Raw genomic sequence first — 25,933 nt, forward strand, 5'->3', positions numbered from 1 at the left:
CGTGAGCATCGTAAATGTTGCGCGGGGCGGGGGAAGGGGGTTGCTAAAGAGACCCTCGTATAAATGTATACAGCTACAGCAGAGTTTCAACGCTGCTCTCGCTAGATTTTCCTTCTGCATACAAAAACTTTATCTTTCGCTGTGTTGGAGTAGTTACATAATTATCAGTCACCAGTAAACTTTTCACATTGGTTCATGTGAAGGACACGAACTCCTTAATTTTGAAACTAGGACCATCGAAAGCAATCCTATTTTTTCAACAACGGTGGCAAATTGGACGTGTAACTAACTTCGTTTGGATTCTTTTGTCGAGACCAATTGTATACCGTATAATATAAAGGTTGCTTTTCCGTGGTACTGTCTGCTAACACCATATCGGAAAGCCATTTACGTGCCGAGAGACAAACTTTATACATGCACTATCATTCGTTAACGCGTACGAGTGTACGTTTTGTCCGAACACGTTCGACATTGGTGTATTTGAACGTTTGGTGGGACATTGTCCGATGTCCGACAGCTAGATTTTTCTGCATTGCTGCACGTTTACGCTAACCAAACTTCCACGAATGCGTTACAAGCAAACGGTCACACGAATTTGTGTTTGAATCGACACAAAGCTAACTAATTCATAATGTCTGAAATGTATATTTACTTCTTAAACTCAAAATCACTAAATAGTATTGAAATTGATTTAGACATTGTTTTCAAAATGGATAGCAGTGACAATTGCCACTGCCCCGTTGAGATTCTTATCTAGAGAGATTAGCGACAAAAGTGATAGCTGAGGTTTTCTACAAAGAAATACAATTCATGTAATTATAGGTGTAACTCCTAATCAGAATTACGGTAATTTTAGTCCAAGACATAAAGAACAAGTTCCAGGTGGATTGTAGCGCTGGCCCAAGACTCCACGTAGCGCATGGAGGCCCTGTCTCTAGAGGCAGGGGAAGATATCTTCGCAACTGACCTCAAGGTCGACGTCGAAAGACGTGGAGGGCTTAACATTGTCCATTTGTGTGTGTGTGCGTGTGTGTGTGTGTGTGTGTGTGTGTGTGTGTGTGTGTGTGTGTGTGTGTGTGTGTGTGTGTGTGTGTGTGTGTGTGTGTGTGTGTGTGTGTGTGTGTGTGTGTGTGTGTGTGTGTGTGTGTGTGTGTGTGTGTGTGTGTGTGTGTGTGTGTGTGTGTGTGTGTGTGTGTTCCGTTTCTCCAGGAATTCAAGAGCCAGTCTTTACAGCAACAGATGGACCAGATGACTCAGCAGAAAGTTTCTGTATTAGCTAGTCATATGTACATATTAATGTGAAATAAGTAAAGACGAGTGCTGCTTGTGGAGCAGACACTTTGCTTGTTATTAGTTTGTCTATCTTGTGGTAACAGTTAGACTGTCACATTACTGTACTTTGTATACGTATTAAGGGGCATTATTTTGGTTGAATTAATTGTTTCCGTTTCAAGTTTGAAATTAATTTTTGTATTTTGTATTCTAATAACAATAATAATATATTTTTGAATTCTATTTTTACAGGTACAGTAGCTTCATGCTGATATAGGTAGACAAGTTGCACTGCCAACATAATACTAGAAAGGTTATTTGTTTATCTAGTACGTCGAGATAATTATTGCACGTGATCAAATATTAACTCACGTGATTGAATAGTTGAGCATGCGTCGAATGTAGAAGACGTCACGTGACTGTTCTGTTCGCAGTAGACTGTCAGTGACCGAGTCGGTGCGTTTGCGGTGAGTACAGCACTAGAGGAAAGGTTGGCGGTGATGTCGTCACTGTCGGGTGAGTGATGCTGTTCGTTTGATGTCGTTGGCGCTAAATTTATCAGTTGCCTCTCTTACGTTTGTGAGTTGTTTTGTGTGTTGGAGTGTTATTGTTTGTTTGTTGTGTAGAAATGGAAAAAAAATTGAGGGTAGCGGTGGAGAGAGGTGATATTGAGTCAGTAACACGTCTTTTGGAGTTGGATGTTGATATCAATAGTCGTGAGGAGCATGGGGTATGTGTTGTGAGTTCTAATGTGTGTATTGGATGTAGAAATGAACTGCACGTCGTTTGATCTCAAAATAGACCACTCTTCTGATATTAGCGTGTTATCTGAAGAACAAGGAGATGGTTGAGTTGCTGCTCACTAAATCAGCAGATGTTAATGTGACTTGCAGTGTGAGTTGAGTGAGTGTGTGAAAGTGTGATGTGTTGTTGATAAGATGATAGATATCAATTAGATGTAACAATCTAGTGCAACAATTAACGTTTTGGTTTCTTCTTGCTGGTCAAGAGGCAGCAGTGTTGACTTGTGACTGGCTGAAGCAGCCATTGCATGCAGAGATGAATAATCTTGTTGGTTTTTATTTGATTCAACTTGGACTGTTGGAGACTATTTTTGCAGTAGTTATTGTCTTATGAGGTCGTCTTCATTTTCTATTTTCTTTTCTCTTGCAGCATGTGTACAGTGTGATGGAGGAATAATGATAATAATACATTCTTGTGTATGCAGAATGGATATACAGCTTTGGTGTTATCTGCACTCGAGGGATCACAAGATATTGTTGATCTATTACTGAATGTCAAAGATATTAATGTGATGAAGAAAGAACGTTTGGTGAGTTTGAGTATTGAGAGGTTGAGTTGATATTGTGGTGTCTGTTGTGCATGTATTAAACATATTTGTGAGTGTAATGCATTGATTTTGCTATTGTTTGTGTTTGTGTGTTGATCATTCTATTGAATGTCTCATTGTGTGTGTTGAATGGAATGTCTGTTGCTTTAATATATTTTAACATAAACACTCTCTCACTATCTTATCAGTTTCTTGTTTACTCAGTTTGGAAAGACAGCCATCCATTGTGCTGCAGGGAATGGTCACGTGACCATTTTAGAGAGACTTTTGTGTTGTTCTGTTCCTGTTGATATCAATGATAAAGATGGTCGTACACCACTGTGGTGGGCTGCCTGTCGTGGTCGTGTGTGTTGTGCTGATGTTCTCCTAAAACATGGAGCGAGTCCCCAACATGAGAGGTGATGCATTCAATATCCTTCAGTCAATAATATTACTAACGTGATGTCATTGTGGGATAGTAAGAGTAAAGGATCACCACTGGAGATTGCCAAGAAAGAGGTTTGCAGTGATGTGGTTGAGATGATGGAAGAAGCCATAAGATGTAAGTGAAAGAAACAATTAATTTGTGTTTTTGTTTTTTCTTCTTTTGATTTAATGTGATGATTTTGGTGTGAGGTTAGATTGATATTGTTGAATGATTTGCTTGTTATCTTGTCTGTGGAGCTATTGTAGTGATGTGCTGCTTTTGATCTTGTCACTTCTTTTCCTCTCAACATTTGGGTTGAGGTGATGTGTCTGCTTGTTTTATTGTGTGTTTTGTGTGTGTGTGTGTGTGTGTGTGTGTGTGTGTGTGTGTGTGTGTGTGTGTGTGTGTGTGTGTGCGGGCGTGTGTGTGTATGTGTGTGTGTCCATTTGTCAATTGAATCAGTTAATGAGTTAATAATATTTTACTGTTGTCTTCTTCTCTACATATCTGGGTGTTTATCTCTTTGCACACTCGTCTGTAAATTATTGTCTGTTTGTCTTTTGTTAATTTCTATTTGTTTGTATGTTGTGTTTGTGTGTTTCCATTTTGAGTGACATTGTTTTTTCTCTTACAGTGAGATCTCATCCTTATGTAAAGGGAGATGTGTCTATCATGAGACATCAATATGAAGAGACAGTAATGTGACTTTTTCATCTCTAGTTGTCTGTTTGCCAAGTTGTGTTTGTGTTGCATAGATTGCTGAACTGCAGAGTGAAGTGGATAAGAAAGAAGAATTAAGACAATCATCCCTGGTCCACGAGAGTGAAGTTAGGAGATTGAGAACCGAGATCCAAGAGAAAGAGGAGGAAATGAGATGTCTCGTGTCTACTCTTGCTACTGTTAGCAGAATGGCAAGCGAGAAAGTAGGACAAGCACACATAGAGCTTGCAGATGTGTAGGATATGATTGTTGATTTTCAGTGATAATACATAATGGTGTGTGTGTGTGTGTGTGTGTGTGTGTGTGTGTGTGTGTGTGTGTGTGTGTGTGTGTGTGTGTGTGTCTGTCATTCTGTCTGTGTGTAGAAAAGTCTGTTTTATTGTAGATTGCTGAAAGTCACACTACTTCTGATGAATTTTGCTTATCACAACCACCAGGTGAGAACCACAAAGTATGGGGAACACAAGCATTGCTTGCAGCATTTCTCATTTGTTTACAGATGATGTGATGTATGCAGTCAGTGCTCTTGCCTGTGATCAGTGGAGTGATGTTGGACTCGAGTTAGGATACACAATGCCTGAACTCAACTCACTCACTTCATTAATTACTGCATCTCACAGCAAGCTACACGTCATACTGAGAACCAAAGCTGCTGCTGTCGGTACCAGCAATGTTGTTGGTATCATCTTGTCTGCTTGTCAGCGTATTTCCATTCCAATTTGTGCTGCTGCAATAAGAGATGAGGTGGTTAAACGTCAAGAGAGACTGAGAGCACAGAACGGTGGACAATAGAATAATTGACTTTGTCACTTTGTTGTCTGCATGTTGTTGTCTGTATGCATGTTGTCATATGGTTTGTTGTTCAGTGATGGATTAGCAAGTCCATTTTGTTGTTTGTAATGCTTCAAGCATCTTACTATTTGTATTTTATCGCTTTTATGTTTAAGACAAGGTGTAATAGTTTACACCAAATTTTGAATAAACCACATGTTGTTTGGACATCCGGGACATCATGGGCGGAGCTAGTGTAGCCATGGTATCTGGTTTGTTTGGTAACCTTGTCTTAATTGCCGAGCGTAGCGAGGCTTCTAATCCGGGTCGCACAACAGAAATGGGCGTGCTCCTATGTGGCTCTCCATCGAGCTTTTGGTATATATATGATGATGGCATGTGCACTGATAACAGTGATGACTCTCTTTAGTGTCCTCTGTGTCTCTGGTGGGATTTAACACCTGTTTTTGAACGGCATTCCTTTCCACAAGATTGGCAAACAAATGACTTGTTGGTAGGAACAATTTGTTCTTTCCGTTTCTGACGTTGAGCTTGAAGATGTCTAATACGATTTTCTTCAAACTGTTGGAGTTGATGAATGGCAGAGAGATCTCCAGTTTGTTCTATCACTGGATAGTTTCTCAAACTGCAGGAAGTCAATCCCACAAGATTTCATATTAGCCTCGATAGAATCTTTATAACGTAATTTAGGACCACCTTGATGACGATGACCCTGTTCCAGTTGACCAAAAAGGAGTTGTTTGGGAATTCTATCATTAGGCATTCGAGACATGTGACCAGCCCAGCGAAATTGGCATTTCATAACAAAAGATTCAATGCCACTGATGTTACAACGAGATAACACTTCTGTGTTGGGTATATAGTCAGTCCACTGGATTCCACATATGCGGCGAAGACATCGCAGATGAAAACTCTCCAAACTTTTGAGGTTACGACGAAGAAGGGTCCATGACTCGCATCCGTACAATAGAACTGATAAGACTACTGCTTTGTAAACTGCAACCTTCGTGGTCAGTTTGATTTCATGCCTTTGCCAGAGTCTGTTGTACAATTTACCAAAAGCAGCACTGGCCTTTGATATCCTATGAGAGACATCTGCATCAACAGTTGCATTATTCGAAAGGAAACTACCCAAATACTTGAAATTGATGACATAAGACAATGGGTGATCACCAATCATAACTGGAGGAGGGTTATAGTTTGAGCCTGCACGTGGTTGAAGAAGCACTTCTGTCTTTTTCAAGCTGATACTCAAGCCAAAACGTTCAGTTGATCTGTCTAAACAGTTGACAATGTATTGAATGTCTTCATATGTGTGACCAACTAATGCGCAATCGTCAGCAAACAAGAGTTCTCTCAGTAGACTCTTAGAAACCCTTGTTTTGGCTTGTAAGCGTCTGAGATTGAATACACCTCCAGTAGTTCTAAACTCAACTCGAACACCCTCTCGGATGTTCTTGAAGGCATCATTTAAAACCACGGAAAACAAAATGCTAAAAAAGAGTAGGTGCTAGAACGCAGCCCTGTTTCACTCCGTTGTTTACTGCAAACATTTCTGACTTTGACCCATCCTCGACAACACAAGCCATCATACCAGTATGAAAGGCTTTGATTAGATTCACAATCTTTACCGGGCAGCCAAGCCTCAAAAGGACTTTCCATAAGCCAGTTCCATCAACCGAGTCAAACGCTTTGACCAAGTCAATAAAGACCATAAATAGATCCACGTGCTGTTCACGACACTTTTCTTGAAGCTGCCTGGCTGAAAAGATCATGTCGGACGTACCACGACCAGAACGAAAACCACATTGGCTTTCAGAAAGGATACTCTCTGAAAAGTTTGAGACAAGACGATCAAGAAGAACTCTGGCCATAATTTTGCCAGCAACAGACAACAAAGAGATCCCACGGCGATTGTTGCAGTCAGATTGACTACCTTTTTTCTTGTATAGATGGATTATGTTGGCATCTTTAAAGTTCTGGGGTACATCTTCGAGTTCCCAGCATAGACGAATGAAATCACCTAGTTTGAACAACAGCAGTTCTCCTCCATGTTGAAAAATTTCAGCAGGTAGGCCATCAGCACCAGGAGATCTATTCCTTGACATTTTCCTGATAGCTTTATTTATCTCATTGTTAGATGGTGGTTCACAAGCTACAACTAGATCAGGCTGTTCATCAATGCTGTCAAGAGCTTCTTGTGAAATAAATGTTGGATGATTCAAGATGCTTGCAAAATGCTGACCCCAACGAGTCAAAATTTCTCGTCGTCCATAGAGAATCCTGGAGTTGTCAACAGATTGTAGAGGTGCGATTGTCTTTACACTTGGCCCAAACACCTCTTTTAGGCCTTGATAGAAGCCACTAGAGTTATGCTGGTCAGCAGCTAACTGAAGCTGTTCTGTCTTCTGTAACCACCATTTGTTCTTCATCACAGAGAGCCTAGCTCTTGCTGCTTTTCTTGCATGATGGTAGGCATCAGCAGTGCTTTGATTGCGTTTATCTGATAACCAGACATGATGCAAGCGATGCATATCATCAAGGAGATGGCTGATGACAGTGTCATTTTGATCAAACCAATCCTGGTGCTTCCTATCAGGCTTGCCAAGTAGTTCATAAGAACCGTTGTGAACAACTGAGTGTAAACTTGACCATAATGCATCCAGGTTGCTGGCTGAATCATGAGATGGAATATACAATTCTTGCAGCTTTGTGGTGAGTTCGTTTTTCAGCCGAAGACTGGTAGAGGGATCATTTAGCTGACTGACATTCAATTTTCTAAATCTCTGGCAAGACTGATGAGAAACAGTTTTCTTGACAGAAAGTGAAAGCTTACTACGCACCAATCTATGGTCAGAAAAGACTGAGGCAGAAGCTCCCCGCATGACTCTAGTGTGACGAACATCACTGATATCTCTCTGACGAATAATAATGAAGTCTATCTGGTGCCAATGCTTTGATCTAGGATGCATCCAGGTGGTCTTGTACTTGGTTTTCTGTTGAAACAGTGTGTTGGTGATTACAAGCTGGTACGTAGAACAAAGTGACAACAAAAGTGACCCATTACTGTTCTCTCTTCCAATGCCGTGTTTACCAAGCACATTTTTCCATGTGCAATGATTGCTACCAACTCGAGCATTGAAATCACCTAGGACGAGCAGTTTGTCCTTCTTTGGCACAGCACCAATAATGTTACTCAAATCATCATAGAATTTCTCTTTGATTTCTTCGGAGGCGTTCATCGTTGGAGCATATGAACTGACCAAGGTTAGAAATTGACCACCAGAAAGAGGTAGGCGAAGTGTCACTAAACGATCATTTATTCCCCTTGGTAGGTTGTCGAGACTACCCACCAAGGAGGATTTGACAGCAAAACCTACACCCGATTGTCGTGTCGCATTTGAAGGACGTCCTTTCCAAAAGAATGTGTAACCTGTACCGACTTCCTCGAGTTTTTTCCTTCATCCAACAGATGGGTTTCACTTAAAGCAACAATATCAATGTCATAGCGACGAAATTCCTTTGCCAGAATGGCTGTTTTACGTTCCATTTGCTGTTGCGTGTCCAGAAGCGAGCGAACATTCCAACAGGCAACAGCGAGGTTATGCTTCACTTTATTTCGACCGCAATATTGGATGCCCAACCAACCGCGGTAAGCTGGTAGGGACAAAGAGGGTGAGCTTTGTTTAGGCCACCTTTTCTAGGCCCTTCCTCGAGTGAGGTGGGCAGTGCTATCACTAAATAGTGCTGCCCAGCCATACCAGCAGGACCGAGTGTGAACTTCACCCCCGCTTAATTCACAAACGACCATCTTACTGGTACCGCTCACGTGCAGAATCATGGCTAGCGACTCCCAGCGCCATCCTACGCCTGCCGCCGTCATCATTCCTCCATCGCCGTGAGACTTTGGAAGAAACAGAAAAAGAAAAATTCCAAGAAAAACAAAATGCGACACAAAAGAGAAACCTGCACGTGGAATAGATTAAAGTGAATAAGGGATGTGCATGCCCAGATCCACTCTCTCGTCTTGAAATGTCTTCTATCCAATGGGGCTAGTAATAGCAACAAGTAGAAAAGCAGAACAAGATGCAGTGGCTTGCCAGAAGCACGTTTCGGTCTGTGCAACTGCCAGAAAAGTATGCCACATTACCCTGCTGGAGTGCCCGATCCTTGCTGTAACTGTGAGTGCCAGCCACACCAGACTTCCAAAATTTACCGTCACATTTTGCAGAACTTACAAAACAAAGACAGTAGCATATTGGCCTAATGCTCCTATAGCTGTAGATTGTCACACCACTGAGTTGCATTTGGCACTGACGTTTTTTAATTGGCGGCCAGTACTCGCCATGTCATAATGTCGTTATAAAGCTTTGTGAGCTTTTTATTGAGACAAAGGCGCCACCTCCAGACTCACTCACGCTCTGCTAACATTACCGCTGTTGGTCCGCGACTGCTTATTCGTCAGGGAGTACCCTGCTTATATCGCAGCTAACCTTTATATCTAAAGGCTGTTCCACTATCCGCCACCAGTGGACGCGCCCAGTAGCAGACAGCTCTGCCTTGGGGGTATATATATACATACATACATACATACATACATACATACATACATATGTATGTATGTATGTGTATATATATATATATATATATATATATATATATATATATATATATATATACATACACACACACACACACACACACACACACACACACACACACACACACACACACACACACACACACACACACACATATATATATATATATATACATATATATATATATATATATATATATATATATATATATATATATATATATATATATATATATATATACATACACACACACATATAAATACAAAAGATGACATGGCTGCTATAAATATTACACACGTATACGAAGTGTAAAGGCTCTTTCTGGCAGAACTCATCGAAAAACTTCCTTGCTACAGCTTACATAGAATCGAAGTAAACAAAGGAGGCACGCAAGTCATAGCCACAGTTGTTTTCAATTGGTATCCCGGATGTCTAACATGAAAACGTATAGCTCATCATTAGTCGCAGAGACTCCATGCAGAATTGTATACTAGTTGCTATGAACAGCATGTTTGGTTTGATTTTGTCGATTTTACTTACATATACATTGCGTATATATACTATATCGACCAGTTCGACTGAAACTGCCAGAACTTTTGGAACTTTTGCTAGCAAACGAAAGCTTAGAACTGTCAGCAAGTTGAGCATGCGCATGAGCGATAGACTCCGACGTCACGGTAAGCGTCGATAAGAAGTAGAATGACGTTTCTACTCCAATTGTTGTAGTCTGTTCGAACATCAGCAGTGATGTCGGTTTCGGTGTTTTGGAGCTGCTTTCCAAGAAGGTCACTGCAAATGTCGTTCTTTCTGGCGTTTGCCAACCCAATGGTCGCCACAAATGTTCATTCTATAGAACCAACGAGAAGGTCCACAACGGCCTCGGCATCTGTACCCGCCATTTCAGCATCCGGGAATTTTTGCATTGAGGTTGTTCCAGCAATTCCAGGTTGCTATAGTCAGAACCGCTAGAAGTGCTAGAACTGTCAGAACTACCAATCGAGCGCTCTATAGAACTTATCTCCCCCCACTTCTAGAACTAGTATTCGAACGCACCCTCAGAGATGCATTCTAACTTACGTCACTGTACATTTTGCTAAGAGCTGTAAAGGTTAATAATTACCTGTATACATCAGCTGGTGTTCCATATCCCGATCCTCGCATTTTCTCTGGACCACACCAAAATGGCGTTCCAACCCCAGATGATAGATGATATTCTGGGCGAAGAAGGGGGGCTGTTAGATCAAGAAATTCTCCTCTCACAGCCTTTTGGCTAACTCCTTTGTCCCGTACCAGTCGAGCTTTCCCGACATCTGCCACTTTTACGACCCATTTGTTGCTCACCAAAAGATTAGCACTTTTTACATCACGATGGATTCGAGGTGGACGCCTGCAGTGCAGAAACCTCGTTCCTTTCGTAGCGTTTATAGCAAATCTCAATTTTACGTTGTCGTCCAAGACGATCTCTTGATCGCTCAATGTTTTTATCCGTGATCCGCGAGGCATGTACTCTACCACAACGAAAGGACAATCGTCGTCGTAGTGACGACCTGCTCCAAGAAACCAGACGCTATCGGAATGTCTGATTGTTTTCATCACTTCTACCTCACGTTCAAACTCCAACAAGATGCGATTGATTGGTACATGTTCTCCTTGTAACTTTTTTATTGCTACAACTATTTCTATTGATTGACTCTATGTGTGTTTCAACTCATATCAAGTCTTTAATTAACGATGTTTCCTTAATACACTTTCCTAAAAGACCAAATCTCTAAACAGATTACCTAGAAGATGATCTTGTGCACGAGACTTTCCATATCACGTGCTATGGGGATTTCCCGTCGCCACTCAGACTAATTACTGTCCCCACGTACTAAATTCCAGTGAACGGCGAAGCGACAAGTTGGGTTTGATCAGAACTCACCTCCAAATTTTCAAATAACAAATACCACACGACGCGCTAGATATCTACTAATCTACTCTGATTGGCAGTAGGTAACGAAAGAAACACTTAATATTTAGTGGGAGGTGAGCTAGTCCGGATTCAGCTCTCATATCTAGTTGGAGATGGAAATGATATGATAAATTGACTGAATGTAAGCAGAAACAACCGCTCTATGACGTTTGCAAACAACCGCTAAAACAATGGACTGCTTCATACGCACACATATAAGGACGTCATACATATCACAAATTTGCCAACACGTTAGCCTTCAGCTGTAAACAAGACCATACAAGGAATGATTAGGAAGAAATTTGACTTGAACAATTAGTGTCGTATTAGCATGACGTCAACTGGAGGTTGGATATGTAAGCAAATTCCCTCGGATAAGGTGAGTTCGGTTAGATTGGTAGTCAGTTGAGAAAAGCCGACACCGAGGAGAGAGTGATGATGGCATCTCTGTACATCAGCGCTGCGTTTCTCGTTTCTTTGCTGTTGGCAGTAGCAGCTCAGTCATCGACAAGCACACCAGCTAACGTAAGAAGTTCAACATTATAATTTTTCTTTATTTTACTAACTCTAGTGCGTCAAAACAAAAGTTTCTGTTATAGTTAGCACACGTCCGTCAACTACGTTTTTGTATGCCATTTTTCCTAACAAAGTAGCTATCTAGATCTAGCCATTGTTGAATGTCGATTGTTACTATACCATGCAATCTGATCGTTTGCTCTTCTAATAGGACAAATGTTGCAGCGGAGTTCCGGGTTTTCCTGGATCTCCCGGAAGAGATGGTAGAGATGGAAGAGATGGAACAAGAGGTGAGAAAGGTGAAAAAGGTGCGAGTGACAAAATTGGTCCTCGAGGATCAAAAGGAGCTATGGGAATACAAGGCAGTAAAGGAGATTTGGGAAGAAAAGGAGAAAAGGGAGAGGCGACTCGGCAAGTAAACTGGAAGCAATGTGTGTGGAAGAGTGGTGATGACAAAGACTCTGGACTTATTCGGGTAAACGTTTTACTACATAATTGTTCTTTACGAATGCTTACATGCATTTTGTCATATGACGTAGGAATGTCGCTTTAAGAAAAAGCACGGACACACTGCACTGCACGTGGCATACGGAGGAAATCTGCGTATCAATTGTGCCGATTGTTGTTCTCGTTGGTTCTTTACATTCAATGATCGAGAGTGCACGGGACCCATGACGATCGACGCAGTATATTATACTCGTGCAGTTAACGACATTCATCGTCACAGACAAATCGAAGGTTACTGCGAGAACATTCCAGCCGGTGACGTCAGAGTTGGTTTCCATGTTGGAAAATGTTCCAATTACGGTGTGGCTGATGCTCACTCTGGCTGGAACTCCGTATCTCGAATAATGATAGCAGAGATGCCACCAGCTGAACAGTAACTTTGGCGACTTCAAACTAAGTCTTTACTTTTGCGTAAAGCATTTCTATGTTTTGCAAGACTTACTATCTAGGCATTTATGTGCAATGTATGCGAGAACGTCTTCCCGCGTTGCTAGACATATACTCTAACAATAAATAACTAGAAAGTTAGTGCAGACTCTTTTGGCACCGACCGGTTTGACATCGACTATTTCCATGTACTCTATGTACGTCGGACACCACAATTTTATTATTAGGCTTGTTTTATCATATATACTAGATAAACGACCCGTCCTTCGTACGGGCAGAGTACTGTAGCGTTATGATGGAAGACTCAGTTTGAGCGTGTGTAGACACGTCATGCGCATTTTTTTTGGTAGAAATCGACACACTCCCTGTGTGGATTCGGTTCAAATGATTGGCGTGGGCGTCTGTTCGAATAACCTGGAATGTGCCAATTAGTTAATATTCCGTTGAAGACAAATGAAAACTTAACCGAGTGTCCCATTCCGAGAAATTTGCAGCGACTTTTTCGTATAATTAAAGATACATATCTGGGCAACAGAAACTCGAAAGTCACATGCAGTCTCTTACTCACCCATAGGATACATGCAGTAGCTTGACACGCAGGCATGCATGATTTAGCGCATTGCTTGCTCTCCGTTTTCGATGTTTTCACAATCCCAGTGTAGCGCTCGGTGCAGGAAACGTGTAGGTTGGATTCAGTGCAAATGCAGTCACGCGTCTCTTCGGTGCGTCTTCTCGGAGCCATTTCGACGGTCTCATTGGATGTCATCACTTCGAAGACGTCGCTGCCGTTGCAGGAAACAGGCGTATCGAATGTGGCAGGTATTCGGCGAGCGTACTCGGAAAGACCGAAGGTACGCGTATTTCTACATACTCAGATATCCTAAACAAAAATAGCTTGTCGTTTTTGACGTCGCCGGTAATAAACGACACGCTCCGTGCATACCGTCCAAGGTCGGCTTCATTTTGGTGGAGGTCCGATGAGCCGTCGCAGAGTAATTCGCTTGCGAGTGGATGCGAGTCCTCCTGCATGGGAAACTTTAAATATACTCGGCACGTTTCCAATCTATACGCACCGACCATTACTAAAGTGGACCTCTACGTCTCTGCTCTGAACGTAGTTTGATGTTATTCAATGCGCGCGAGTAGAGGCGGGTCCTTCTTGGATATTAAATAATATACTCGGCACGTTTCCAACCTACCTACGCACTGAACAATATTTTTTTCGAAACTCTTATCTTTTTGCTCTGGATGTAATTCTACAGCTTGCTCAAATAACGCAGTCTGATGGGACTGCTGGATAGCTATAGCATTGTGACGTAACGATGGTATGTGAACAAACAATGGATATTGAAAGTGAGTATTGCGCTCTACCTTAAGAGATCGAGTTCGAGTAACGGAATTTCCTTCAAATTGAGTCTATCGGGGGTATTCGGTTTCCTTCTTGAACGATGAACGGCATTATGCACGATGCAACCCCAAAAGGGGACCCGACTGAAAAAGCCGGAAGACGACGCCACCCTGCCCGTGTTCTTACCCATGTCGAGTTACACCCGTACCCCAAATTTTAGCCTCGTGGGTGATCCGGTCTAGCCGGGTATCGAACTTATACATATATACAAACACCGTCAATTTTATATATAGTAGTATCTAGACTCTACATGCATTACTATCACATTCGGGACTGGTCTATGACTATTGTAAGAACAGTTTGGCCTCCATGCAGTAACGTACACTCGACGCTGTCTTAGAATGTAGTCTCTAGGTAGCCTAAGACAGCTTTATATAGTATATAAGTATATAAGTATATAGTATATAAGTATATAAGTATATAAGTATATAAGTATATAAGTATATAAGTATATAAGTATATAGTATATAAGTATATAAGTATATAGTATATAAGTATATAAGTATATAAGTATATAAGTATATAAGTATATAGTATATAAGTATATAAGTATATAAGTATATAAGTATATAAGTATATAAGTATATAAGTATATAGTATATAAGTATATAAGTATATAGTATATAAGTATATAAGTATATAGTATATAAGTATATAAGTATATAGTATATAAGTATATAAGTATATAAGTATATAAGTATATAAGTATATAGTATATAAGTATATAAGTATATAAGTATATAAGTATATAAGTATATAAGTATATAAGTATATAAGTATATAGTATATAAGTATATAAGTATATAGTATATAAGTATATAAGTATATAAGTATATAAGTATATAGTATATAAGTATATAAGTATATAAGTATATAAGTATATAGTATATAAGTATATAAGTATATAAGTATATAAGTATATAAGTATATAGTATATAAGTATATAAGTATATAGTATATAAGTATATAAGTATATAAGTATATAAGTATATAAGTATATAAGTATATAAGTATATAGTATATAAGTATATAAGTATATAGTATATAAGTATATAAGTATATAAGTATATAGTATATAAGTATATAAGTATATAAGTATATAAGTATATAAGTATATAGTATATAAGTATATAAGTATATAGTATATAAGTATATAAGTATATAAGTATATAAGTATATAAGTATATAAGTATATAAGTATATAGTATATAAGTATATAAGTATATAGTATATAAGTATATAAGTATATAAGTATATAAGTATATAAGTATATAGTATATAAGTATATAAGTATATAAGTATATAAGTATATAAGTATATAAGTATATAAGTATATAAGTATATAGTATATAAGTATATAAGTATATAGTATATAAGTATATAAGTATATAAGTATATAAGTATATAGTATATAAGTCTAGTGCACGTGACAGTGGCCGTGAGCATCGTAAATGTTGCGCGGGGCGGGGAAGGGGGTTGCTAAAGAGACCCTCGTATAAATGTATACAGCTACAGCAGAGTTTCAACGCTGCTCTCGCTAGATTTTCCTTCTGCATACAAAAACTTTATCTTTCGCTGTGTTGGAGTAGTTACATAATTATCAGTCACCAGTAAACTTTTCACATTGGTTCATGTGAAGGACACGAACTCCTTAATTTTGAAACTAGGACCATCAAAAGCAATCCTATTTTTTCAACAACGGTGGCAAATTGGACGTGTAACTAACTTCGTTTGGATTCTTTTGTCGAGACCAATTGTATACCGTATAATGTAAAGGTTGCTTTTCCGTGGTACTGTCTGCTAACACCATATCGGAAAGCCATTTACGTGCCGAGAGACAAACTTTATACATGCACTATCATTCGTTAACGCGTACGAGTGTACGTTTTGTCCGAACACGTTCGACATTGGTGTATTTGAACATTTGGTGGGACATTGTCCGATGTCCGACCGCTAGATTTTTCTACATTGCTGCACGTTTACGCTAACCAAACTTCCACGAATTACGCTAACCAAACTTCCACGAATGCGTTACAAGCGAACGGTCACACGAATTTGTGTTTGAATCGACACAAAGCTAACTAATTCATAATGTCTGAAATGTATATTTACTTCTTAGACTCAAAATCACTAAATAGTATTGAAATTGATTTAGACATTGTTTTCAAAATGGATAGCAGTGACAATTGCCACTGCCCCGTTGAGATTCTTATCTAGAGAGATTAGCGACAAAAGTGATAGCTGAGGTTTTCTACAAAGAAATACAATTCATGTAATTATAGGTGTAACTCCTAATCAGAATTACGGTAATTTTAGTCCAAGACATAAAGAACAAGCTCCAGGTGGATTGTAGCGCTGGTCCAAGACTCCACGTAGCGCATGGAGGCCCTGTCTCTAGAGGCAGGGGGAGCTATCTCCGCAACTGACCTCAAGGTCGACGTCGAAAGACGTGGAGGGCTTACCATTTGTCCATTTGTGTGCGCGCGCGCGCGCGCGCGTGTGTGTGTGTGTGTGTGTGTGTGTGTGTGTGTGTGTGTGTGTGTGTGTGTGTGTGACTTCACTTGATATATATCCGTTGAATGTTGAAGGGTTTGTTTCTGTTGCATTGGGCATGTGATCGTGGTCACGTAGACATTGTGCGTTTGCTCCTGGACTACAAGGCGAATGTCATTCAGACGGTATATACAGTCTTGTTTATGTTGATGTTTGGCATGTTATGATGTTGGTTCTTTTTCTGTAGGATCCAGATGGACAAACACCATTACATTATGGTATGACTGACACGTCTGCTTGTTTCTTGTGTTTATCTGTCTAATTCAATTGGTTGTCTCTCTTTCTGTCTGTCTGTCTGTCTGTCTGTGTGCTTGTTTGTCTGTTTATCTGTCTGTCTGCCTGTCTGTTTGTTTGTCTGTCTGTTTTTTTGGCTGGCTGTCTCTCTGTCTGTCTTTTTGTCTGTCCGTTTGTTTGTCTGTCTGTCTGTCTGTCTGTCTGTCTGTCTGTCTGTCTGTCTGTCTGTCTGTCTGTCTGTCTGTCTGTATATTTCTGTCTGTTTAGCTGTCTGTCTGTATATATTTTGATTAACTTTGTTTGTCTTATTTGTCTACTTTCGACACTGCTCATTCATTTGTCTGTGTTCCATCTGTCTACATACCCATTTACCTGTCCATCACACGTACCTACAATAGACAGTACATACCTTCATGTTTTAAGGTTGTTGCTGCGACTTCAACGAAGTCACTCAACTTCTACTCTCAGCCGACGGCGACGTCAATCTTCGTGACTACAAGGGAAACTTGCCGGTGGATGTCGCCAGTAGCAACGCAGTGAAGCAGCTCGTGTCTCAACGACTGTCACTCTACTAAACATACTTACACTGCCAACATGGACCACAAGGCATTTGTATAGGAAACATGGATTGATGTCACTCAAGCAAGTATCACTACACGTACCATCATCGTTTATGCCATCACTTTAGTGTAGATATTTGATTGAAGTCTTGAGTGTGGCGACATAGGAATGCACTGTACAGTATGTAGGTCTTTTACTGTCTAGCTGTGATAGACTGTATGTGCATACTTGTGGTCTTGTATTAGAGCGCAGACTTCACTAAAGATTAAAATTCAATTTTAGTAAATAAAGATTTAAGTGTAGTGTGTGTGTGTGTGTGTGTGTGTGTGTGTGTGTGTGTGTGTGTGTGTGTGTGTGTGTGTGTGTGTGTGTGTGTGTGTGTGTGTGTGTGTGTGTGTGTGTGTGTGTGTGTGTGTGTGTGTGTGTGTGTGTGTGTGTGTGTGTGTGTGTGTGTGTGTGTGTGTTTATTGTGAATATTGTAAATTTTATTAACTTTTGTCTATTTATTGTCATTATCATTAATTAATCATTAGGTTGTATAATTCTTTGAAAACCCAGGAATGCGTTGATGCGAGTAAAGATAATCAACTAAATATCATCAATGTTCCACACCACACTTAGAATTCAGTACCTGCACATGCGTGACAGCTACATCTCTCGAGCTTGTTATCTACGTTATTTCTCAATTCTGCATGTAGCGTTCTTTCTTGCATCACTCGAGGTGAACACGATTATCATGCTTTCGTCGAGCCGTTGCTATCATCTTTCGTTCCGTTAAAATTAATTCGTCGTAGATAGAGATCGATGTACGTGCACAGGAATTACTGTGAAGCGCGACATGTATGTTATAGCGACCGCGGATCCAGAAGGAACCATGCAGCGCAACATTTCCTACGAATCTTTCTTGCAAGACGACGTCGATCGTTCATCATCGGTCCTACTTACACCTGTAAATATATTCTTGCACGGAGCGGGCTTGTTATCCACGTTCTTTCTCGATTCTGTAGCGCTCGATCTTGCATCACTTGCAGCCAACTACCGAGGTGGACGAGATGATCGTGCTTTCGTCGAGCCGTACGTTGCTAGCATCTTTCGTTCCGATGATAATTCGTCGTAGCTATAGCTAGATAAAGATTGATCTCGTACGTCTCCTAGAAATACTGTGAGGCGACGTGCAGTGACCTGATCCAGAAGAAAGCAGCGTTAGCGTTTCCTACGAATCTTTCTTGCAAGACACCGTCGATCGTTCATCATCAGACCTACTTACAACTAAAACATTTTGCTCTCTCGAAGATCGCGGATGACATGTTGGTCGTGCGCAACGGACACATGCATGGTCTCATGGGACCTTCGCTTGGCTTCTTGTAGAACGATGAATTCGTTTGTTTTGCGATTCTCTTGTAAAAAGTAACAAACGCATACAACTATTACCTGATCTTTACTCTGCGCTTCTCGGTTTGACGACAATTTGACCGTAAAATGGAGGTTTACGACATCTCGGCTTTTCTGTCATAATGCGCGGGATTGTTACGTCACCCATTGTTGGTGTGCCAAAGGACGGCTGATTGGCTCTACAAATTCCCGAGAGTGATTCACGCTAGTTGTTAATCTGCATAAGCGTCGATAAGAAGTAGAATGACGTTTCTACTCCAATTGTTGTAGTCTGTTCGAACATCAGCAGTGCTGTCGGTTTCGGTGTTTTGGAGCTGCTCTCCAAGAAGGTCATTGCAAATGTCGTTCTTTCTGGCGTTTTTGGTCGCCACAAATGTTTATTCTATAGAACTAACAAGAAGGTCCACAACGGCCTCGGCATCTGTACCCGCCATTTCAGCATCCGGGAATTTTTGCATTGAGGTTGTTCCAGCAATTCCAGGTTGCTATAGTCAAAACCGCTAGAAGTGCTAGAACTGTCAGAACTACCAATCGAACGCTCTATAGAACTTATCTCCCCCACTTCTAGAATTTTAGTATTCGAACGCACCCTCAGAGATGCATTCTAACTTACGTCACTGTACATTTTGCTAAGAGCTGTAAAGGTTAATAATTACCTGTATACATCAGCTGGTGTTCCATATCCCGATCCTCGCATTTTCTCTGGACCACACCAAAATGGCGTTCCAACCCCAGATGATAGATGATATTCTGGGCGAAGAAGGGGGGCTGTTAGATCAAGAAATTCTCCTCTCACAGCCTTTTGGCTAACTCCTCTGTCCCGTACCAGTCGAACTTTCCCGACATCTGCCACTTTTACGACCCATTTGTTGCTCACCAAAAGATTAGCACTTTTTACATCACGACGAATTCGAGGTGGACGCCTGCTGTGCAGGAACCTCGTTCCTTTCGTGGCGTTTATAGCAAATCTCAATTTTACGTTGTCGTCCAAGACGATCTCTTGATCGCTCAATGTTTTTATCCGTGATCCGCGAGGCATGTACTCTACCACAAGGAAAGGACAATCGTCGTCGTAGTGACGACCTGCTCCAAGAAACCAGACGATATCGGGATGTCTGATTGTTTTCATCACTTCTACCTCACGTTCAAACTCCAACAAGATGCGATTGATTGGTAAATGTTCTTCTTGTAACTTTTTTATTGCTACAACTATTTCTATCGATTGACTCTATGTGTGTTTCAACTCATATCAAGTCTTTAATTAACGATGTTTCCTTAATACACTTTCCTCAAAGACCAAATCTCTAAACAGATTACCTAGAAGATGATCTCGTGCACGAGACTTTCCATATCACGTGCTACGGGGATTTCCCGTCACCACTCGGACTAATTACTGTCCCCACGTACTAAATTCCAGTGAACGGCGAAACGACAAGTTGGGTTTGATCAGAACTCACCTCCAAATTTTCAAATAACAAATACCACACGACGCGCTAGATATCTACTAATCTACTCTGATTAACAGTAGCTAACGAAAGAAACACTTAATATTTAGTGGGAGGTGAGCTAGTCCGGATTCAGCTCTCATATCTAGTTGGAGATGGAAATGATATGCTAAATTGACTACTCGATGTAAGCAGAAACAACCGCTCGATGACGTTTGCAAACAACCGCTAAAACAATGGACTGCTTCATACGCACACATTTAAGAACGTCATACAAATCACAAATTTGCCAACACGTTAGCCTTCAGCTGTAAACAAGACCATACAAGGAATGATTAGGAAGAAATTTGACTGGAACGATTAGTGTCGTATTAGCATGACGTCAACTGGAGGTTGGATATGTAAGCAAATTTCCTCAGATAAGGTGAGTTCGGTTAGATTGGTAGTCAGTTGAGAAAAGGCGACACCGAGGAGAGAGTGATGATGGCATCTCTGTACATCAGCGCTGCGTTTTTCGTTTCTTTGCTGTTGGCAGTAGCAGCTCAGTCATCGACAAGCACACCAGCTAACGTAAGAAGGAGTTCAACATTATAATTTTTCTTTATTTTACTAACTCTAGTGCGTCAAAACAAAAGTTTCTGTTATATTTAGCACACGTCCGTCAACTACGTTTTTGTATGCCATTTTTCCTAACAAAGTAGCTATCTAGATCTAGCCATTGTTGAATGTCGATTGTTACTATACCATGCAATCTGATCGTTTGCTCTTCTAATAGGACAAATGTTGCAGCGGAGTTCCGGGTTTTCCTGGATCTCCTGGAAGAGATGGTAGAGATGGAAGAGATGGAACAAGAGGCGAGAAAGGTGAAAAAGGTGCGAGTGACAAAATTGGTCCTCGAGGATCAAAAGGAGCTATGGGAATGCAAGGCAGTAAAGGAGATTTGGGAAGAAAAGGAGAAAAGGGAGAGGCGACTCGGCAAGTAAACTGGAAGCAATGTGTGTGGAAGAGTGGTGATGACAAAGACTCTGGACTTATTCGGGTAAACGTTTTACTACATAATTGTTCTTTACGAATGCTTACATGCATTTTGTCATATGACGTAGGAATGTCGCTTTAAGAAAAAGCACGGACACACTGCACTGCACGTGGCATACGGAGGAAATCTGCGTATCAATTGTGCCGATTGTTGTTCTCGTTGGTTCTTTACATTCAATGATCGAGAGTGCACGGGACCCATGACGATCGACGCAGTATATTATACTCGTGCAGTTAACGACATTCATCGTCACAGACAAATCGAAGGTTACTGCGAGAACATTGCAGCCGGTGACGTCAGAGTTGGTTTCCATGTTGGAAAATGTTCCAATTACGGTGTGGCTGATGCTCACTCTGGCTGGAACTCCGTATCTCGAATAATGATAGCAGAGATGCCACCAGCTCAACAGTAACTTTGGCGACTTCAAACGAAGTCTTTACTTTTGCGTAAAGCATTTCTATGTTTTTGCAAGACTTACTATCTAGGCATTATGTGCAATGTATGCGAGAACGTCTTCCCGCGTTGCTAGACATATACTCTAACAATAAATAACTAGAAAGTTAGTGCAGACTCTTTTGGCACCGACCGGTTTGACATCGACTATTTCCATGTACTCTATGTACGTCGGACACCACAATTTTATTATTAGGCTTGTTTTATCATATATACTAGATAAACGACCCGTCCTTCGTACGGGCAGAGTACTGTAGCGTTATGATGGAAGACTCGGTTTGAGCGTGTGTAGACACGTCATGCGCATTTTTTTGGTAGAAATCGACACACTCCCTGTATGGATTCGGTTCAAATGACTGGCGTGGGCGTCTGTTCGAATAAACTGAAATGTGCTCATTAGTTAATATTCCGTTGAAGACAAATGAAAACTTAACCGAATGTCCCATTCCGAGAAATTTGCAGCGACTTTTTGGTTTAATTAAAGATACATATCTGGGCAACAGAAACTCGAAAGTCACACGCAGTTTCTTACTCACCCGTAGGATACATGCAGTAGCTTGACACGCAGGCATGCATGATTTAGCGCATTGTTTGCTCTCCGTTTTCGATGTTTTCACAATCCCAGTGTAGCGCTCGGTGCAGGAAACGTGTAGGTTGGATTCAGTGCAAATGTAGTCACACGTCTCTTCGGTGAGTCTTCTCGGAGCCATTTCGACGGTCTCATTGGATGTTATCACTTCGAAGACGTCGCTGCCGTTGCAGGAAACAGGCGTATCGAATGTGGCAGGTATTCGGCGAGCGTACTCGGAAAGACCGAAGGTACGCGTATTTCTACATACCCAGATATCCTAAACAAAAATATCTTGTCGTTTTTGACGTCGCCGGTAATAAACGACACGCTCCGTGCATACCGTCCAAGGTCGGCTTCATTTTGGTGGAGGTCCGATGAGCCGTCGCAGAGTAATTCGCTTGCGAGTGGATGCGAGTCCTCCTGCATGGGACACTTTAACTATACTCGGCACGTTTCCAATCTATACGCACCGACCGTTACTAGAGTGGACCTCTACGTCTCTGCTCTGAACGTAGTTTGATGTCATTCAATGCGCGCGAGTAGAGGCGGGTCCTCCTTGGATATTAAATAATATACTCGGCACGTTTCCAACCTACCTACGCACTGAACAATATTTTTTCGGAACTCTTATCTTTTTGCTCTGGATGTAGTTCTACAGCTTGCTCAGATAACGCAGTCTGATGGGACTGCTGGATAGCTATAGCATTGTGACGTAACGATGGTATGTGAACAAACAATGGATATTGAACGTGAGTATTGCGCTCTACCTTAAGAGATCGAGTTCGAGTAACGGAATTTCCTTCAAATCGAGTCTATCGGGGGCATTCGGTTTCCTTCTTGAACGATGAACAGCATTAGGCACGATGCAACCCCAAAAGGGGACCCGACTGAAAAAGCCGGAAGACGACGCCACCCTGCCCGTGTTCTTACCCATGTCGAGTTACACCCGTACCCCAAATTTTAGCCTCGTGGGTGATCCGGTCTAGCCGGGTATCGAACTTATACATATATACAAACACCGTCAATTTTATATATAGTAGTATCTAGACTCTACATGCATTACTATCACATTCGGGACTGGTCTATGACTATTGTAAGAACAGTTTGGCCTCTATGCAGTAACGTACACTCAACGCTGTCTTAGAATTTAGTCTCTAGGTAGCCTACGACAGCTTTATATAGTATAGAAGTATATAGTATATAGTATATAGTATATAGTATATAGTATATAGTATATAGTATATAGTATATAGTATATAGTATATAGTATATAGTATATAGTATATAGTATATAGTATATAGTATATAGTATATAGTATATAGTATATAGTATATAGTATATAGTATATAGTATATAGTATATAGTATATAGTATATAGTATATAGTATATAGTATATAGTATATAGTATATACTATATAGTATATAGTATATAGTATATAGTATATAAGTATATAAGTATATAAGTATATAAGTCTAGTGCACGCGACAGTGGCCGCGAGCATCGTAAATGTTGCGCGGGGCGAGGGAAGGGGGTTGCTAAAGAGACCCTCGTTTAAATGTATACAGCTACAGCAGAGTTTCAACGCTGCTCTCGCTAGATTTTCCTTCTGCATACAAAAACTTTATCTTTCGCTGTGTTGGAGTAGTTACATAATTATCAGTCACCAGTAAACTTTTTCACATTGGTTCATGTAAAGAACACGAACTCCTTAATTTTGAAACTAGGACCATCAAAAGCAATCCTATTTTTTCAACAACGGTGGCAAATTGGACGTGTAACTAACTTCGTTTGGATTCTTTTGTCGAGACTAATTGTATACCGTATAATATAAAGGTTGCTTTTCCGTGGTACTGTCTGCTAACACCATATCGGAAAGCCATTTACGTGCCGAGAGACAAACTTTATACATGCACTATCATTAGTTAACGCGTACGAGTGTACGTTTTGTCCGAACACGTTCGACATTGGTGTGTTTGAACATTTAGTGGGACATTGTCCGATGTCCGACCGCTAGATTTTTCTACATTGCTGCACGTTTACGCTAACCAAACTTCCACGAATGCGTTACAAGCGAACGGTCACACGAATTTGTGTTTGAATCGACACAAAGCTAACTAATTCATAATGTCTGAAATGTATATTTACTTCTTAAACTCAAAATCACTAAATAGTATTGAAATTGATTTAGACATTGTTTTCAAAATGGATAGCAGTGACAATTGCCACTGCCCCGTTGAGATTCTTGTCTAGAGAGATTAGCGACAAAAGTGATAGCTGAGGTTTTCTACAAAGAAATACAATTCATGTAATTATAGGTGTAACTCCTAATCAGAAATACGGTAATTTTAGTCCAAGACATAAAGAACAAGTTCCAGGTGGATTGTAGCGCTGGCCCAAGACTCCACGTAGCGCATGGAGGCCCTGTCTCTAGAGGCAGGGGAAGCTATCTCCGCAACTGACCTCAAGGTCGACGTCGAAAGACGTGGAGGGCTTAACATTGTCCATTTTGTGTGTGTGTGTGTGTGTGTGTGTGTGTGTGTGTGTGTGTGTGTGTGTGTGTGTGTGTGTGTGTGTGTGTGTGTTGTGTGTGTGTGTGTGTGTGTGTGTGTGTGTGTGTGTGTGTGTGTGTGTGTGTGTGTGTGTGTGTGTGTGTGTGTGTGTGTGTGTGTGTGTGTGTGTGTGTGTGTGTGTGTGTGTGTGTGTGTGTGTGTGTGTGCAGTGTGCAAAATAGTCTTTGACTGACCACCGGACATCATGTCCTGTTGATTTAAAATTTGCCGGACATTAGAGATGTCTGGTCAGACATTCCAATCCTGGCAATACTGCTCATCACTTACAATTAATCACACACACACACACACACACACACACACACACACACACACACACACACACACACACACACACACACACACACACACACACACACACACACACACACACACACACACACACTTAACAGACTAATATATATATATATATATATATATATATATATATATATATAAGTAGATTGTTGTTAGACAATAATGACAGTAATTTTAGTTTATGGGATTTGCCTGTATCGTAGATTGATTGTATTGAAATATATATTTAGCTATGAATATATATATATATATATATATATATATATATTCTTGCCGGGTCCAATGGACACCTGCTTGGGAGTAAAGACCTTGCAATACATTCTTGACGAGTGAAGCAATGACACGTGCAAGCGAACGTGTACACACACTGATCCCACCACATCTTTTTTCCAACATCTGAGTCCACCACACTAGATATGCAAGCACAAGGAACAAAGTGATTCGGATGGAGGCATACGTTTCCCCATTCAGATCTAGTTACTGTAGTGGATCAACTCATGACAATTATCATGGGTAGCCACAGTAATTCGAGTTTGGTACACGTGTCCATGTGTTTGTGTTGCCAAACCGAATCTCTTGGGATACTCTGCACGAACAGGTCGACAAAAGACACTTGCCACTGCAGCTAGCTCGAGGATGCCTGACTAAGTGCCAGGTTTCATGGCTCTAGATGACACTTTGATGTTGCATACCTTTGATAAAGAGTCATATGCACGCAATTAGTACAACCCACTTGACAAATTACTAAAAAGTCTGACTAACCATTGACAGACTTTCATTCCTCTGACAGCTAGACTACGGCCTGGCTACAAACACATTTGCCTAAAATTCTGCATTTCATTTAGTTCTTCAATTGTCGTACCTAATGAGTTTTGGAAACGTCGTCTTCGTCCGCATATGCGCCATA

The 25,933-nt window shown here is 40.7% G+C and overlaps 3 protein-coding genes across 3 annotated transcripts; all 3 read left to right on the top strand.

Annotated features, from left to right (window-relative positions):
• Positions 1 to 1,693: 1,693 nt before the first annotated feature.
• On the top strand, positions 1,694 to 4,748 carry LOC134191205 (ankyrin repeat and KH domain-containing protein 1-like). Its single transcript, XM_062659795.1, has 10 exons — positions 1,694 to 1,788; positions 1,899 to 2,002; positions 2,074 to 2,166; positions 2,501 to 2,605; positions 2,828 to 3,021; positions 3,082 to 3,164; positions 3,664 to 3,725; positions 3,785 to 3,952; positions 4,135 to 4,186; positions 4,249 to 4,748. Exons 1-10 carry the CDS (start codon positions 1,773 to 1,775, stop codon positions 4,539 to 4,541), a joined length of 1,170 nt encoding a protein of 389 aa, XP_062515779.1. The 5' UTR covers positions 1,694 to 1,772; the 3' UTR covers positions 4,542 to 4,748.
• A 6,748-nt stretch (positions 4,749 to 11,496) lies between these two features.
• LOC134191618 (collagen triple helix repeat-containing protein 1-like) lies at positions 11,497 to 12,644 on the top strand. Its single transcript, XM_062660240.1, has 3 exons — positions 11,497 to 11,618; positions 11,821 to 12,084; positions 12,149 to 12,644. Exons 1-3 carry the CDS (start codon positions 11,529 to 11,531, stop codon positions 12,491 to 12,493), a joined length of 699 nt encoding a protein of 232 aa, XP_062516224.1. The 5' UTR covers positions 11,497 to 11,528; the 3' UTR covers positions 12,494 to 12,644.
• A 7,900-nt stretch (positions 12,645 to 20,544) lies between these two features.
• On the top strand, positions 20,545 to 21,695 carry LOC134191461 (collagen triple helix repeat-containing protein 1-like). The gene is made up of 3 exons (XM_062660074.1): positions 20,545 to 20,666; positions 20,872 to 21,135; positions 21,200 to 21,695. The coding sequence occupies exons 1-3, from the start codon at positions 20,577 to 20,579 to the stop codon at positions 21,542 to 21,544; spliced, it is 699 nt and encodes a 232-aa protein (XP_062516058.1). The 5' UTR covers positions 20,545 to 20,576; the 3' UTR covers positions 21,545 to 21,695.
• The last annotated feature ends 4,238 nt before the right edge of the window (positions 21,696 to 25,933 follow it).

This window comes from Corticium candelabrum, chromosome 15 (assembly GCF_963422355.1).
Source record: "Corticium candelabrum chromosome 15, ooCorCand1.1, whole genome shotgun sequence".
In the NCBI taxonomy this organism is placed as follows: Eukaryota; Metazoa; Porifera; class Homoscleromorpha; order Homosclerophorida; family Plakinidae; genus Corticium; species Corticium candelabrum.

What these genes read in the sequence shown, in the direction of transcription:
- LOC134191461 (XM_062660074.1), top strand. Translation starts at nt 20,577, where the DNA reads ATGATGGCATCTCTGTACATCAGCGCTGCGTTTTTCGTTTCTTTGCTG. An exon ending in CGACAAGCACACCAGCTAAC is followed by an intron (nt 20,667 to 20,871) that starts GTAAGAAGGAGT and finishes CTCTTCTAATAG; the next exon opens with GACAAATGTTGCAGCGGAGT. An exon ending in AAGACTCTGGACTTATTCGG is followed by an intron (nt 21,136 to 21,199) that starts GTAAACGTTTTA and finishes CATATGACGTAG; the next exon opens with GAATGTCGCTTTAAGAAAAA.
- LOC134191205 (XM_062659795.1), top strand. An exon ending in GCGAGTCCCCAACATGAGAG is followed by an intron (nt 3,022 to 3,081) that starts GTGATGCATTCA and finishes ATTGTGGGATAG; the next exon opens with TAAGAGTAAAGGATCACCAC. An exon ending in GACATCAATATGAAGAGACA is followed by an intron (nt 3,726 to 3,784) that starts GTAATGTGACTT and finishes TGTGTTGCATAG; the next exon opens with ATTGCTGAACTGCAGAGTGA.
- LOC134191618 (XM_062660240.1), top strand. Translation starts at nt 11,529, where the DNA reads ATGATGGCATCTCTGTACATCAGCGCTGCGTTTCTCGTTTCTTTGCTG. An exon ending in CGACAAGCACACCAGCTAAC is followed by an intron (nt 11,619 to 11,820) that starts GTAAGAAGTTCA and finishes CTCTTCTAATAG; the next exon opens with GACAAATGTTGCAGCGGAGT. An exon ending in AAGACTCTGGACTTATTCGG is followed by an intron (nt 12,085 to 12,148) that starts GTAAACGTTTTA and finishes CATATGACGTAG; the next exon opens with GAATGTCGCTTTAAGAAAAA.